Genomic DNA, 15,372 nt, shown 5'->3' on the forward strand with positions numbered 1-15,372 from the left:
GGGCGCGTAGGCGGGAGGCGTACTTAAAGTCGACGCGGGAGGCGGGGCCGCTCAGTCCTCGCGGCGTCCCTTCGCAGTCGCCTCGAACCCTGTTGCTTGGCGGCCTGTGCGCGCGTGCGCGGACATGGCTTCAAACGGTATGTGAGGGCGCGAGGCGGCGATGGCGCGACCCGGGGAGGCTTCGTTCACTCCCAGCCAGACTTGTGGGGCTTCGGTGGGCCTGTGGTGGCGGGCGAGTGTGCGCTCCCGCGCCTCGGTGGCGGGAAGCAGCGGGAGGAGGGAAGGGGAGGGCGGTGTCGCCATTTTGTTTGGCGCCCCTGGCGCCTTTGGCGCGGAGTCTGAGGGTTTCCTCTCTCGGCCCATTCTCTCGGGGAGGGTGTTGAGAGGGACGCTGCCGGGCGACGTGCAGAGTAGGGTGTCGGAGCGCCCGGTCTCTTCAGCGCTGCCCCACCCCCTCCCTGCCTCCCTGCCTGCCGGGCCTCGCTTTGTCGCAGTGCTGCATCCGGGCACTTGGTGCGCGCACGCGCTCCTCTGGCCCCTCCCCCTTTCTCGGCGCGTTTTTTCCCCCTCGCCCGCCTCGAGTTGGTTTGGGTTTTTTTTTTTTTTGTCGCGAGACCCTCGGCGGAAGACTGCTGGTCCGGTGCTGGCCTCGCCCTGCGCCCCGGGTCCCTTGGGAGGGGGCGGGGCCGCCCTCTTCCCGCCTCGGGGGCCAGGCCGGAGAGGAGACGCTCCTAACTGGCCCGCGTGTCCGTGAGCTTGGGGAAAGTGACCAACGGACGCAGGGATCCGGCCTGAGGGTTTTCGCATTTCTGAATTTACTTCTCCTGAGGCAGGAAGGAAACCAGTGCAGTCGTCTTCCAAGGCCACACCCTCTTGGCTGTCATTTTTTTTTTCCCTCGTGCGGGGGCAGTCCCTGGGTTTCCTGCGCGAAGCTGAGCTACTGCTTACCTTGTTTAAAGTGCTCTCTGCTTCTCGTGCGCACGATAGGCAAGAGCACGATCTGGGAGCCACAGGTCTTGGAGCCTTGAGGCTACTTAGGGCCAACGAGCTTTGCTGCTTGATTATTTGGCTTTGTACTAAAACTCCATTTTGCCTTAAGGTCTCCAAGGTTGGTCACAAAGTGGTGGATGTTATTTAAAGGCATTTATTTGTTTGACGTTGGTGGGTCTTTTTTTGTTTGCTTGTTTTTTATTTTTTATTATTTTGTTTTTTCGAGATAAGTTTCTCTGTATTGCTTTGGAGCCTGTCCTGGACCTCTGTAGACAGGCTGGCCTTGAACTCAGAGATCCTCCTGTCTCTGTCCCCCGAGTGCTGGGACTAAAGGCGTGCACCACCAACGCCCTGCGGGGTGCGGAGGTCACATTCTTAATACTGCCAGAACTAGAACTGTGTAATAGCGCTGTGATAGTACAAGTTAATCTCGACTCCTGGTGGTACCACTTTTCCTGAAGGGCCGCTGTGAAGATGGACTCGATGTGGTGTGTTGCAGGCCTTGAAAAGGCTGAGACATTTTAAAGTTAAGGGATAGTCTGTGTTGTATTTTGAGACTTTTTAGCCATGTGGTGGTGGCACATGCCTTTGACTCAGGGATAGGGAAGCAGAGGCAGGGGTATTTCTTGAGTCTACACGGTGAGATCTATTTAGCTCAGTCCATTGTCTCAAAAAAAAAAATTCCCAAAACGAGAAAAATTTTGACTTTAAATACAGAAGTAGTCCCTTGGCAATGTTTTTAGATAATAGTTATCCACAGAAATCTTTGTATGGTGCCTTGGGCTGTTGTTACAGCTCAGTGGTAGCTAGCTTTGCTTGGCCCAGGCCCTGGCTTCTACCCAGAAAAAACCAAAAACCTAAGATTTATTGGTGTCTAGGAATTTGTGTCTTTGCTTATTGTATTAAAACTTGTCTATTTCCAGCTGGCTTTACTCACAATTGGTGTTTCATGAGGGACTTAAGGCCTGCATGTTTTTGCAGTGGCATTTTATAGACTTAATGTATCTGGAGTGCCTTGTACCTTTGTTATTTTAAGACAGGGTTGTCCTGGAACTAGCTCTACTGTAGATCAGGCTGGCCTCAAACTCAGAAATCCACCTACCTGTGCCTCCTGAGTGCTGGGACTTAAGTTGAATTTAATTCTATTCTAGTCTTAACTAAAATTAACATGACTTTTCCCTTCTCACCTTTTACAGACTATACCCAACAAGCAACTCAAAGGTGAGTTGTTTCTGGGTTGAATTTGTAGGTGGTAAGGGTGGTTAATGTAACTAAGTTGTTTTTGTGTGCTCTTTTTTTCTTTCAGTTGAAGATAACTTTACTGATCCTTTTTTTCCCCCCCCCCTTCTAGCTATGGGGCCTACCCTACCCAGCCTGGGCAGGGCTACTCCCAACAGAGTAATCAACCCTATGGCCAGCAGAGTTACAGTGGTTATGGCCAGTCAGCTGACACTTCAGGGTATGGCCAGAGCAGCTATGGTTCTTCTTATGGACAGACCCAAAACAGTGAGTCTCTTAGTGGAACACATCTTCTCTCATTTTTTTCTGAATGCTAATACTTCTTAAACCTGAACAGTGCTGAAAAATCACATTTTCCCTTGTCAGTGTGTAATTGTTAATTTTGTGGTGTTTTTTTTTTAAACAAAATGATTTGTAATTCTTTGTTAGACGATTTTCTCCATATATTAATTTTGTGAAAAAGCAAGTTTCCGAAGAAAACAGTTTGCTTGAACATTTTTGAAGTTGGGCTGGAACATGTGATTCACAATGAGGTGGGATTTGCCCTTAGGCTCACAAGGGCAAAAATACTGTATATCAGCACATTAAAATTCAGCTAGTAGCAACCTCTTGTCATGATTAGTGGCACAGGGAACCTTGATTTGGGATAGCTAGAATAGTGTAACATGTCAGGCAGTGGTAACACACACCTTTAATCTCAGCACTCCCAAGGCAGGGGCAGGTGAATCTAAGTTTGAGGCCAACCTGGTCTACAGAGTGAGTTCCAGGGTAGCCAGGGCTACACAGAGAAACCTTATCTCGAAAGCCAAATTAAAAGGAGGGAGGGGGAAGGGGTTGCCTGGGTGGGTGGAAAGATGGCCTAGTATCAGTTAAGAACACTGGTTCTACTTCAGAGGATCTTAGTTCATTTTCCAGCACCTACATGGCTCATAACTGTAATTCCACATCAAGGAGTCTGATGCCCTCATCAGGACTCTGAGGGCACCAGGCAGGCAAAACACACCAGCATTTGGGAAGCAGAAACAGGCTAATCTGAGATGGAGGCCAGCCTGAGCTATATAGACCTCCTTTAAAAAGGAAAAACAAAAACCAGTAACATAAAGGTAGTTAAGATTAAAGCATCAATGGTGCTTTAAGAATAATAAAAATGTTTGTTTTGAGACAAAGTCTCATGTTGGCCAGGCTGGCCAGATAGATACTTGTTGGGTATTTGAGAATGGTCTTGAACTGTTGGGATTGAAGGTGTATAGTTGGTTTATATGGTGCTGAAGATCAAACCCAGAGCTTGTGCATACTAAGCAAGCACTCTGTCAAAGCTGAGTTACATCCCCAGCTCACTACTCCTTTGCTTGAGACAGTTCTAGATTATAGGCATGAAACACTGGGCTTGGTGTGTTTCAAGATTTACAGCCCCCCACCCTAATGACAGGGTTTCTCTGTGTAGTATTGACTGCCCTAGAACTCTGTATATCTGCCTGCCTCTGCATCCTGAGTTCTGGAAGTAAAGGTGAGTGCCACTACTGCCTGGCTCTACAGTTTTTTTTTTTTTTTTTTAAACTAGGCAGGTATGGTTTCTGTATCTTTATTTTGTGTGAGTTGCAGGCATGCTTGTTTACATGTTGGGTATATATAGATCAGAGAACAACTTTTTGGGTGAGGATTCTGGTGATTGAATCCAGGTTGATAAGACTTTCACAGCAAGTCTAATTTAATTTTCCTTAAAAAAATAATTTGAAATAGTTTTACTATGGTGAGATTGGCTGGGTGGTGGTGGCTCATGCCTTTAGTCTCAGTACTTGGGAGGCAGAGGCAGGCAGATCTCTTGAGTTTGAGGTCAGCCTAGTCTACAGAGCCAGGATAGGTGGTTCCAAAGCTACACAGAGAAACCTTGTTTCAAAACAAAAAAGATGCCTAGATTGGCCATAAACTAACCTTCCTGCCCCAGTCTCCTGGTAGCTGGCCTTTGCCAGTAAATCTCTTATTAGCAGCATCTAAGATGACCTACTTTTCAAGTACTGGGTGAGTGCAAGGAGGTTTATATTTTCTTCAAGTTATTCCTTGTCCCATTCCTCCTTTTTTTCCTGGATCTGATCTTATTATGTATCCTTTGTTGACCTGGAACTGGATATGTAGACCAGTTTGGCTTCAGCCAGTGGAGATATCTGCCTCTGCCTCCCAAATGGCTGGGATTAAGGAGCACAATTATACCTGCACCCCCCACTATCCCCCAGCATTTGTAACTCTGTGTCTTTGTAGCAGGCTATGGCACTCAGTCAGCTCCCCAGGGATATGGCTCCACTGGAGGCTATGGCAGCAGCCAAAGTTCCCAATCTTCTTATGGGCAACAGTCCTCTTACCCTGGCTACGGCCAACAGCCAGCTCCTAGCAGCACCTCGGGAAGGTAAGGTAGTATGGGTGGGCGGTAATGTCAGAAAATGCTGAATTGTTGGCTCTCTGAGGAGTAAAGAAAGGGAATAAACTAGAAGTGAAGCAAGTATTTGGCCATTTTGCAGCATAAATCTGTTTTCTTTGTTTTCCACTTACTTAGTTATGGTGGCAGTTCTCAGAGCAGCAGCTATGGGCAGCCCCAGAGTGGAGGCTATGGCCAACAGTCTGGCTATGGTGGACAGCAGCAAAGCTACGGACAACAACAAAGCTCCTATAACCCACCTCAGGGTTATGGACAACAGAACCAGTACAACAGCAGCAGTGGAGGTGGTGGCGGGGGTGGTGGAGGTGAGAAACTGTCTTCAGTTTTGTCTCCTTATTCTCTATGAATTTGCCCCTTTTCTTGTTTACCAAGTTTCTAATTCTTACTGTCCTTTATAGTGGTACCATTGACCATTGACTTCATTCTTCATGTCCTTTCACCTTTGTTGCTGACAATTGAAACAGAAGTTTGTATATGCTCGGTATTGCTAAGCACCTCCTCCCTGTTTTTTAAAAAAGTATTACTATTAACTTTTTTTCTTTTTTAAATAGGAAACTATGGCCAAGATCAGTCCTCCATGAGTGGTGGCGGCGGTGGTGGCTATGGCAATCAGGACCAGAGTGGTGGCGGCGGTGGTGGCTACGGGGGAGGCCAGCAGGACCGTGGGGGCCGTGGCAGGGGCGGTGGAGGTGGTTACAACCGAAGCAGTGGTGGCTATGAACCCAGAGGCCGTGGAGGTGGCAGAGGAGGCAGAGGCGGCATGGGGTAGGTGTTTCGTGAGTCAGGGAGTACCTTCTGTGGGGGAGTGATGCATGGATCTCCTTTGAACCCAGTCCCTAGTGCATGGTTAGTATTGTTCTTTGGGGATGTGTAAGGGCTTCAATTTGTGGGCAGTAGTGTTTCTTTGTATATTCATTCCTATTCTGTTTTTGTGAGAATTTGGGAGCCAAAATCCCATTTACAGCTCTTGAGTAGAGATTTGAGTATTGGTTCATTTATTTCCAAAGAAAAAGAATATACATAGATACATGTGGATTGTCATTGTTATCTCAGGCAAAAAACTTGGGAGTAAGACTTCTCTGCAAGGGAAACCTAATCCCATTCCTGGGAAATATTAGGGAAAACTTACTTGTTCTGTGTATTCCCATGTGTCCTCCAGGGGAGTTGGTAATAATGGTAAACTAGGCCTCAGCTTTTAGGAATTGGCTATTTACTCATCCATATTCTGTAGTTACTTGAATCGTGAGCCTGATTTGCACTAATTTGACTATGATTTTGTGTGTGACTTGGTTCATTTATGGGGTCTTCTGACTGAAGTGTGCAAACTTTTGGGGCAAAATAGACTTGACAGTGGTATTCTGCTTTCTTATTCCACTGTCCCATCTTTTCTCCCGGTCAGTTAAAATGAGTTTGTCCAACTGGATCTCTCCTTGTTAAAAAGTAATACCTTAGATTTGATGTTAAAACAGTTTGTCAAATCTCTTGGTGACTTTGAAGGACCCTGTTACCTCCCTTGAAAAGGGAAAAAGTGTTAGTCTTGTTCTATTTTTGAAAATAGTAGGATTTTTTGAGTTTGTATGTGGTAAGTATTCAGAGGTGGGTGGGGGAAGTCTCAAGAAACATGGAAAAATATGGAAAACTCTAGTTGTGTGTGTGTTTAATGCAAAACTTTAAAAAGAAAAGCAACTGTTATGTGACTGTTAACTTGCTCTGCATTTTATGTGCCACAGGTATGAAAGGTGACATTGCAAAATACTCCGCTCTTCTCACAGTGTAGAAGGGGTGACCCCGGGGGTGAAGGGTGATCAAAAACAGCTCAGTAGTTAGGGTTTAGCTGAGTTTGTCTTGCTCTAAGGGGAAAATGCCTTTGGTTATGACTTTTTATGGAATGGGGTTGGGTCTGCTTGCTGCTTTCAAAGCAAAAACCACACACAAAATAAAACGTGTTCAGGGCTATCCCAGGGGCCTGGTGTGAAATGTCTTCTGGGTAATTTGGGGTAGATCTTTTAAACCAACTGCTGGGTTGTCCACCACTTGCAACAAGAGGAAAAAAAAATCTACGTCAGAAGAACAACCAAGGAAAAAATGAGCTTTTTTTTTTTTTTTCCAGGGGACATAGATACAACTTTTTAAAGCAAAATCCTTTAACTGTGTCTGAGAAATTGCACACATGTGTGTGATAAGCTCAAAGGTCAGACAAGGGTGGTCAGGAAGGGGTATATTTTAGTAGCCACTTGAATCTTTCCCAAAACACCTACCCATGTTTGGGAATGTTAAAACAAAACAAAACAAACAAACAAACAAAAAAAAAACAAAAGCAAAACAAAACCCTTTTGTAGCTGTTGGAAGCTTCATGTCCTTTCTTCTAACTTGTCTTCTCCAGCGGAAGTGACCGTGGTGGCTTCAATAAATTTGGTGGTAAGTGAACAGAGTTTCCAAAATTCCCAACTCCCAGCAATGCTTTGTCTGATTGTTCATTTGCAGATGTTTTAGCTTGTGAAAGTGTCAAAGGTTTCTAAAGTGTTTGTAGCCACCTCCAGAAAGGGGGTGGGGTAGAATGCCTCCTGCTGCCAGGTGTGTGCTGACCTGGAGGCAGGCTTGCTACTGAATTGGTTTACGCAAGTTCATAGCATTTTCAGTAGGCCTCTTGATGGGTGTTGCCATGTCTACTAGCACTTAGTGACCACACCATCATGAGCAACTGGCGAGTGTTCTGGAACATGTGGTGCCAACTTGGCTTTAGGATCCTTTTGATCAGTGTGCCCAAGGAGAGTGAGTGAGTGTGTGTGTGTGTGTATGTATGTATGTGTATGTGTATACAACCTCCCAAATACTTTACTCAGGGAGAGGGACATGAACTATTGCCCTGCCCTGAGGATGGTAAAGTTGGTATATATGTTTATATTAAATACTAAGTGATGTCAATGCAATTCTACATATGTACTCATAAAGCACATAGAAACTAGATCTGGGAAGGAAGGTGTGGACTGCTTCAAGAAAGATCTTGAGAGCATGTATTGCTCATGGGAAATAACCAGGTTTAAAACAGCACAAACTTGAATTCATGGAAAAATGGCAAATTTGAGAAGTCTCCCAGTAAGCTGGAACTTTTCTGGTTGTTAAACAAAATGGTTTTTCTTTGATTTGTCTAAACACTTAAAGCCAAAGGCTTGGGTTCATGACTCAGGTGTTACTGTGTACAGGTACAATATTTATATATGATGAATTTAGATAAACATTGGTCAAAGATGGTGTCTGGGAAAAAATAGAAGCTGTATTATGAAAATAAGATTTCTGGTCTATTCCCTAGGACATGCTTTTAAACTACAATATTAGCTACTATGTATGTTATCATGTTGCTTTGGGGAAACAACATGGTTAAGAATGGTTTTCAAGATGAAATTAAAGATTGTTCTACAAGGGTTGTCTTTGGTGGTAAAAGTTTGGAGAAACTGGATGGATACACATCACATTGCTGGTGTTGAGCTTATGTCTCTCTGGTGAGAGAACAGGGCCAAGTTATGTATGAGTTGGTTGGTTAATTTAAATGAGCTACTGAGTTTGTACTGCCCCTACCCCATCTGTGCTGAGGACATTTCCCAGCCCTAGCTGGGGGAGAGAGCATTTGAAGTGTGGCATTATCCCTGTGGGAACTCAAAGTAACAAATTTTAAGAAAGGGGCCTGTGTTGTGTCTCCCTTAGACCTGCCTAGAGTTTTCTCCACTGGGCAAGCCCCAGGGTAGGGTTTGGAGAGAGGCTGGAAGCAGTTACCTGATACAGTGCAAGAATTTGGATTAGATGTTAATTGTTGCCTTATCTGTCCTTTTCTGTTAGCTAATGACTCCCTTTCCTTGTTTTTGTTTTCTTTTTTTTCATGTAACTAAGGCCCTCGGGATCAAGGATCACGTCATGATTCTGGTGAGTTCATGGTTTTCATGCAGTGTTCGCTTGGATATTCTTTGAAACAACTGAAAAACTGGAGAGAAGGGAAGGGGATTTGATTTAGCTGTACCTGGTTAGCAGTGGTTTGTGTGAATACCAGAAATACTGCATCCAGAGGTCTAGGATGAGTGGTAATTCTCATTTCTAGTAAGTCCCAGATGATGCTTTGGCTGCTAATATAGGCCTTGAGTAAAAGGTGTTCATTTAAGGTTAGTAGTGGTGTTTTGTTTTGTTTTTTTTTTTGAGAAAGGGTTTCTCTTTACAACCCTTACTGTCCTGGAACTCATTCTGTAGACCAGGCTGGCCTCGAACTCAGATCTGCCTGTCTAAGTCTCCCGAGTGCTGGGATTAAAGGTGTTCACCACCACACCTGGCTAGTGGTGATTTTAAGTGCGCACATAACTAATCCAGTTGTGATGATGATGCACACCTTTATTAGCAGTCTGATCTCTGAGTTCAGATCTAGGCTTGCCTGATTTTATAGAGCTAGTTCCAGGAAAGCCAGGGTTATACAGGGGAACTGTCTTAAACCCAAACAAAAATACCCATATCTAAACTGTTGAACAAACATTTAGTGAATAACAAAGACCAGTATTTCTTGTGATAGTATTCCTAATTTGTATAATAGATTTGAATGTGAAATGGGCTTTTAAAAAAAAATTATTTTGAAGCAGGCTATATATCCTTGGCTGTCCTGGAACTCACTATGTAGACCAGACAGTCCTGGACTTGGAATTCAAAGAATCTTCCTGCCTCTGCCTTCCAAGTGCTGTGATTAGGGGCTTGTTCACAGTGCCCCCCCCCCCCCAGTGTGAAATGGTTTTTTTTTTTTTCTCCTTTAAAACTAAGTCTTGAAGTGAAAGTTGGGAAACTGATTTCTGTATTAGGTGTCAGTGTTTCAAGGTTAGTTAAGAGATTAAATATGACTTAAGGAGGTACATGAATATTTGAATATTAGAATAAGGGTGGATTGTTTTGGATTGGATTGTCTGCATCAGTGGTTCTCAACTTTCTTAATACTGTGATCCTTTAATATACTTCCCCAATCATCTACTTCTTTGCAAATGCTATGAATCATAAATAACTTCCTGTGGTCTTAGGTGACCCCTGTGAAAGGGTTGCTCAATCCCCAAACAGGTTGTGAGAACTATTGGTTCACATGGTTAGTTGCATAGCTGGTCAGAATTCTGAGCGTTTTCCTTGAAATCTTTAATAGCAAATACTTAAAGTCTTGTTGATATTCCTAATACTAACCTTTGTTTTTTCTGTGTGCTCCAATTTTCCTTTGATCCTGTGTTGAACAAGCAGAACAGGATAATTCAGACAACAACACCATCTTTGTGCAAGGCCTGGGAGAGAATGTTACAATTGAATCTGTGGCTGATTACTTCAAGCAGATTGGAATTATTAAGGTACTTATGAAACAGTAGGTGCTTCCTCTTTACCTATATTATAGGCTTTCAAAGTTTCACTTGTTACTAAAAACAGTCTTGGTTCGTGGTGGCGGCATACGCCTTTAATCCCAGCACAATGGAGGCAGAGATGGGTGGATCTCTTCAAGTTCAAAGGCCAGCCTAATGTACAAATCAAGCTTGCAGGCCAGCCAAGGCTATACAGAGAGATGAAGTGGGGAGAAAAATAAAGGTCTTGTTGATTGTTAGTGATAAAAGCAATCTTGACTTTTTTTTTTTTTTGAGATTAGGATGTTCACTATGTAGTCCAAGTAGGCTTAAACTCAAAATCATGGTTGATTTATTTTTTTTGGGGGGGGGGCAGGGAATATGCTTAAACTGTTAAATTTCAGTAGAACCTGTGTTGAACACAACTATTCCCAGCAGAAACAGGTGATCTCTGAGTTCAAGGTCATCTGCTCTACATAATGAGTTAACTGGACAGCCAGGATTTTGTAAAAGACTGCCATAAAATAAAAATTCAGTGGGCGGTGGTGGTACACACCTTTAATCCAGCACTTAGTGGGCAGAGGAGGCAGATCTCTGTAAGTTCCAAGGCTAGCCTGGTCACAGAGTGAGTTTGTCCAGGACAGGCTCCAAAACTATACAGAGAAACCTTGTCTTAAATCCCCCCCCCCAAAAAAAAATTTTTCAGTGGGATGCTGGAATTGTAAGTGTGTACCTCTTATATCCGGCAAAGCCAAAGTCTAAATGGTTGTTACCACCTTAATTTATTGAGCAAAATAGCGTTTTGTTGGTACTTACCTAAGGGAAACCAGGAAAGGATAGATAGGCCTGATAAGGAGGGTGGGTACTTAAGGACACAGTGTAAGCCAGGTTTTAAACTTCAGTTATATGGGAGGTAGGGAGAGTATCTTGGAAGAGGGAAGCCAAAGTTTGAAAGTAAGTCTTGGGAGAAGATGGAGTTTCTGTTTTATAGGTTCTACATTGGCAAATTGAAACAACTTCATATTAATTTTGAACTTGCACAGACTAAAATAGTACATTGTAACTATAGAACCGTAGTTTAAAACAGTACCACATAACTATAGCATGCTACTATTTAGGTATTGAAAGTAATGGGAAGTTTTGCTGCCATGCTGGAGATTGGGCCTGTGCCATTGTGGTTGCTAAGAAAGTGCTGTAACCACTGAGTGCATCAGCCTGTAGGGATGCTTTCAAGAGAACAGTGAGCTGTGTGTAGGTTATATATGAATACTAGGCCAGAACCTGCCTGTACCTTGTAAAAAATTATTTCTTTTGTTTTGTTTAGACAAATAAAAAAACTGGACAGCCTATGATTAACTTGTATACAGACAGAGAAACTGGCAAGCTGAAGGGTGAGGCAACAGTCTCATTTGATGACCCACCTTCTGCTAAAGCAGCTATTGACTGGTTTGATGGTATGTATAAGATGATGGAGGTGGATGGTGGGGCTATTGAGACAGGGTCTGTTTGAGTAGTTTGTATCTTAGGCACCTAATCTTTATTGTATATGGAGGGACCTGTGGCATTCAGAGAGCAATTTGGAGTGATCTGTTTGTGTCATAAGGGTGGAATTTGGGTGATGAGAGCTTGGCAACAGTCAGCCTTACCTGCTGAGCTATCTTGTAGGCCTTTGGCACTCTATCTGTAATTTCAGTGTAGTCTTCTTTGTTCACGTCCCATTAGTTTATAAATCTTTCTAAGAAGGCAAACTCTTAGATTTTGTTTTGTAAAAAAATTTTCCACATTTGTTTTTATTTTGTGTACATTGGTGTTTTGCCGGCATATAAATATATATATGTCTGTGAGGGTGTTGGATCCCCTGGAACTGCAGTTAAAGGCAGGGGTGAGCTGCCATGTGGATGCTGGAGATTAAATCCAGAGAGTAGCTAGTACTCTTAACCACTGATCTGTGTCTCCAGCCCATTTCTCTTAGATTTTAAAAGTGTTTCAGATCTGGGCTGGGCAGTGTTGGCGCATGTCTTTAGTCCCAGCACTTGGGAGACAGAGGCAGGCAGATCTCTTTGAGGCTAGCCTGGTCTAAGAGCTAGTTCCAGTGCAGGATCCAAAGCCACAGAGAAACCCTGTCTCAAAAAAACTGAAAGGAGAAAAAGTGTTTCAGATCTGTAGATCTTTAAATTCTCTCACCATTTACTATATATCTGGGTAGGCATGTTCATGCTGTGGGTATGAGGTCTTTCCACCGTGTGTGCTCATGGGATTGAATTTAGGTTATCAGGCTTGCATTCACTCTGGGGATCTAAATCAAGCCCTAACTCATCCACCTTTATTTCTTTAGGTAAAGAATTCTCTGGGAATCCTATTAAGGTTTCATTTGCTACCCGCCGAGCTGATTTCAATCGGGGTGGTGGAAATGGTCGTGGAGGCCGAGGGCGAGGAGGTGAGCCATTTATTTTTTCTGTTTTAAAGAGGTGATGGAGCACAATGTGAAAGATGAAGAGAAGTTTGGAAAAGGTAGGTTAACTAAACTAAGGAATCCTAATTCTGATTTTATTAGGACCCATGGGCCGTGGAGGCTATGGAGGAGGTGGCAGTGGTGGCGGTGGCCGGGGAGGATTCCCCAGTGGAGGTGGTGGAGGTGGTGGACAACAACGAGCTGGGGACTGGAAGTGTCCTAATCCGTGAGTGAACTTGGCTTTTTTTTTTTTTTCTCTCCAAAGTTCTTATGTGTACTGTCTTGATGCTAGGTTGAGTTAGGAACTTTTTTTTTTTTTTTTTTTTAACCAAATGAGATTTTGTAGATGGAATATTGAGTTAATAGTTTATTTAGGGAAGGCTAGAGTCTTAAAAGTGAATAGCTAGAACTTTGGAGAGTACAGATAAAATGCCATGACCAGGGCAATTTATAAAGGAAGTGTTTGAGACTCATAGTTGAGAGGGTTAGAATGGAGATTCACATGGTGGTGGGGACCATGGAACAGGCAGGCATGGCATGGAGTATAGCTGAACAAATACATCTTAATTAAGACAACTATGAGGCAAGAGAACACTAGCTGGGCTTTTGAAACCTTAGTCTGTCCCTTGCTAGCCTGACTTCACCACCTGATCTTTCCCAGCAAGTCCATGAACTCAGGACTGAGTAATAAAACATGAGCCTAAGGGGCCATTCTCATTCAAACACCACACTCTTTGTATTATAGTACAAATCCTGGATACTAAAATGAGACCTACAACCGAGATTCTAAGTGGGCAGGATACTGTATATAGGGTAGCATGGGTATGCTGGACAGAAAGGTAATGGATGACTCGTGCAGACATAATGGAGTGAGACTAAGATTTTAAACATTAATTACTGAAATGTGTTTCAAACTGAGGTTTGGCAAACTTAACCATGGAAAATGAGGTCGTAGTGGGAAAGGGTAGTTATCTAGGTTTAGTAGTACTTTTGTTTTGGCTCCTGCTGAGAAACTGCCTCGGAGTCTTGGGGATTCATGTTCTGGACTGCACTCTTCCAAATTAATTCCCTTCCATTTCTTTAGTACATGTGAGAACATGAACTTCTCTTGGAGAAATGAATGCAACCAATGTAAGGCCCCTAAGCCAGATGGCCCAGGAGGGGGACCAGGAGGTTCTCATATGGGTAAGAAGGGAGAACTGGTTATAGAAGTTCAAAAAGAACTGTTTTTGATTTGGGTGGTTAGTGGGAGGGAAGGTAGAAGAATGAGGATGATGTATGTCATTTCTTCTGTCCTAGGGGGCAACTATGGAGATGATCGCCGTGGCAGAGGAGGCTATGATCGGGGCGGCTACCGGGGCCGAGGCGGGGACCGAGGGGGCTTCAGAGGGGGCCGGGGTGGTGGGGACAGAGGCGGTTTTGGCCCTGGCAAGATGGATTCCAGGTGAGTAAGTCTAAATCAAAACAAAAATAGAAATTGTTTGGAGTTGGGAGGAAATAAGATTTTGCTGAGTGGTTTCCTAGGAAGGGACAGAGCTCAGCTGGTTTACATTATTGGGAAGTAGAATTAGGAACCCAGTCTTAAGGTAGCAGGGACAAGTAGGGTATTTGAAGGTTGTGTGCATGGATAGTCTGGTAACTGATGTCTAACTGAATTTTTTCAGGGGTGAGCACAGACAGGATCGCAGGGAGAGGCCATATTAGCCCGGCTTCTGAAGTTCTGAAGAACAGCTCTTCTTCCTGTACCCAGTGTTACCCTTGTTATTTTGTAAACTTTCAATTCAGGATTGCCCATGGATTTTTTTTTTTTTTTTTTTTTTTTTTTTTTGTGTGTGTGTGTGTCAGATTACCGTAATTGTAACCATATCTCTGGTTCCCATTAAAAAAAAAAACATCATTTTAGTTAAATTCTGTTGCTGCCCCCAGTTTACTTTCTGGAGAATTGGTTTGTGTTAAGAATGTGGGGAACTAGTCCCTTCAGATCATCGTGCATACCAGGAATTGAATCATTCTCTGCCTAGCAGCATCTTGATCCAGCCTTGAAAAGACAAAAGAATCCTTAAGTGGTTTCTAGGAAAGAGGTAAATGATGGGTACCTAGTTTTCAGGTAACATCCTTCCTAAATCCCAACGTCTGTGGGTCATTGGTATTTTGATATTTGATGCTTTGAACTTAGTCATAATTCATTATAAGACTGGTGATTTGTGTGGCCATGACTTATCTAAAACTGCCTCCTGAGTGCTAGGATTAAAGGCATGTGCTATTTCTGGCTACAATTCTTAGTTTTTGGGTTTTTCAAGACGGTGTCTCTCTGTTTCTTTGGAGCTTGCCCTGGGACTTACTTTGTAGACCAAGCTGGTCCCAAACATACAGACATCTGCCTGCCTCTGCCTGTGGGACTAAAGGTGTGTACCACCTAAGCCCAGCTTTACAATTCCTCCTTTTAAGAAAACTTGAATGCTAAAAGGGTGGAGTTAGGAAGTTAAAACATTGTAACTCCCAGCCTTTTCACTTGATATGTTTATTAACTTGTCTGTATTTGGCAACTAATTGAATGTTTATACTAGTGCACATAACTGAAAAAACTAGGCATGCTGTACATGGTAATCCCAGCACTGGGGTGGCAGGGGTTTCTCCAACTTGATTACCTTCTGGTCTACATAGTCCCAGACAAAATCAAAACAAAACCAGTTGGGCATGTTTGGCTTCCTGTCTTGATACTTAAGTGTGTGGATGCAGTAAGTCAGAAGTTCAAGGCCAGCATGGACTTGGCCATATTGCCAACAAAAAAAAAAAAAAAAAAAAAAAAAAAAAAAAAAAAAAAAAAGGAGCACACCCCCCCCCAATAATAAAATCCAAACACGTCAGCACAAAATTAACAGTGTCCACAGGCAAACATATCTCAGAATGTAGCCCAA

General features: G+C 43.4%; 1 protein-coding gene across 2 annotated transcripts; it reads left to right on the plus strand.

The window, feature by feature from the left end:
- Nucleotides 1-14,730, plus strand: Fus (FUS RNA binding protein). 2 transcript variants are annotated; one of them, XM_051193105.1, is made up of 15 exons: nucleotides 1-137; nucleotides 2,187-2,211; nucleotides 2,342-2,496; nucleotides 4,486-4,630; nucleotides 4,778-4,965; nucleotides 5,212-5,425; nucleotides 7,044-7,078; nucleotides 8,546-8,578; nucleotides 9,911-10,014; nucleotides 11,327-11,456; nucleotides 12,338-12,439; nucleotides 12,557-12,680; nucleotides 13,539-13,639; nucleotides 13,754-13,898; nucleotides 14,119-14,730. In XM_051193105.1, exons 1-15 carry the CDS (start codon nucleotides 125-127, stop codon nucleotides 14,156-14,158), a joined length of 1,554 nt encoding a protein of 517 aa, XP_051049062.1. In that variant the 5' UTR covers nucleotides 1-124; the 3' UTR covers nucleotides 14,159-14,730. The 2 variants fall into 2 exon arrangements, with proteins under 2 accessions (XP_051049062.1, XP_051049063.1); XM_051193106.1 differs by having other exon boundaries at nucleotides 4,489-4,630.
- The last annotated feature ends 642 nt before the right edge of the window (nucleotides 14,731-15,372 follow it).

This window comes from Phodopus roborovskii, unplaced genomic scaffold, assembly GCF_943737965.1.
Source record: "Phodopus roborovskii unplaced genomic scaffold, PHOROB, whole genome shotgun sequence".
Lineage (NCBI taxonomy): Eukaryota > Metazoa > Chordata > Mammalia > Rodentia > Cricetidae > Phodopus > Phodopus roborovskii.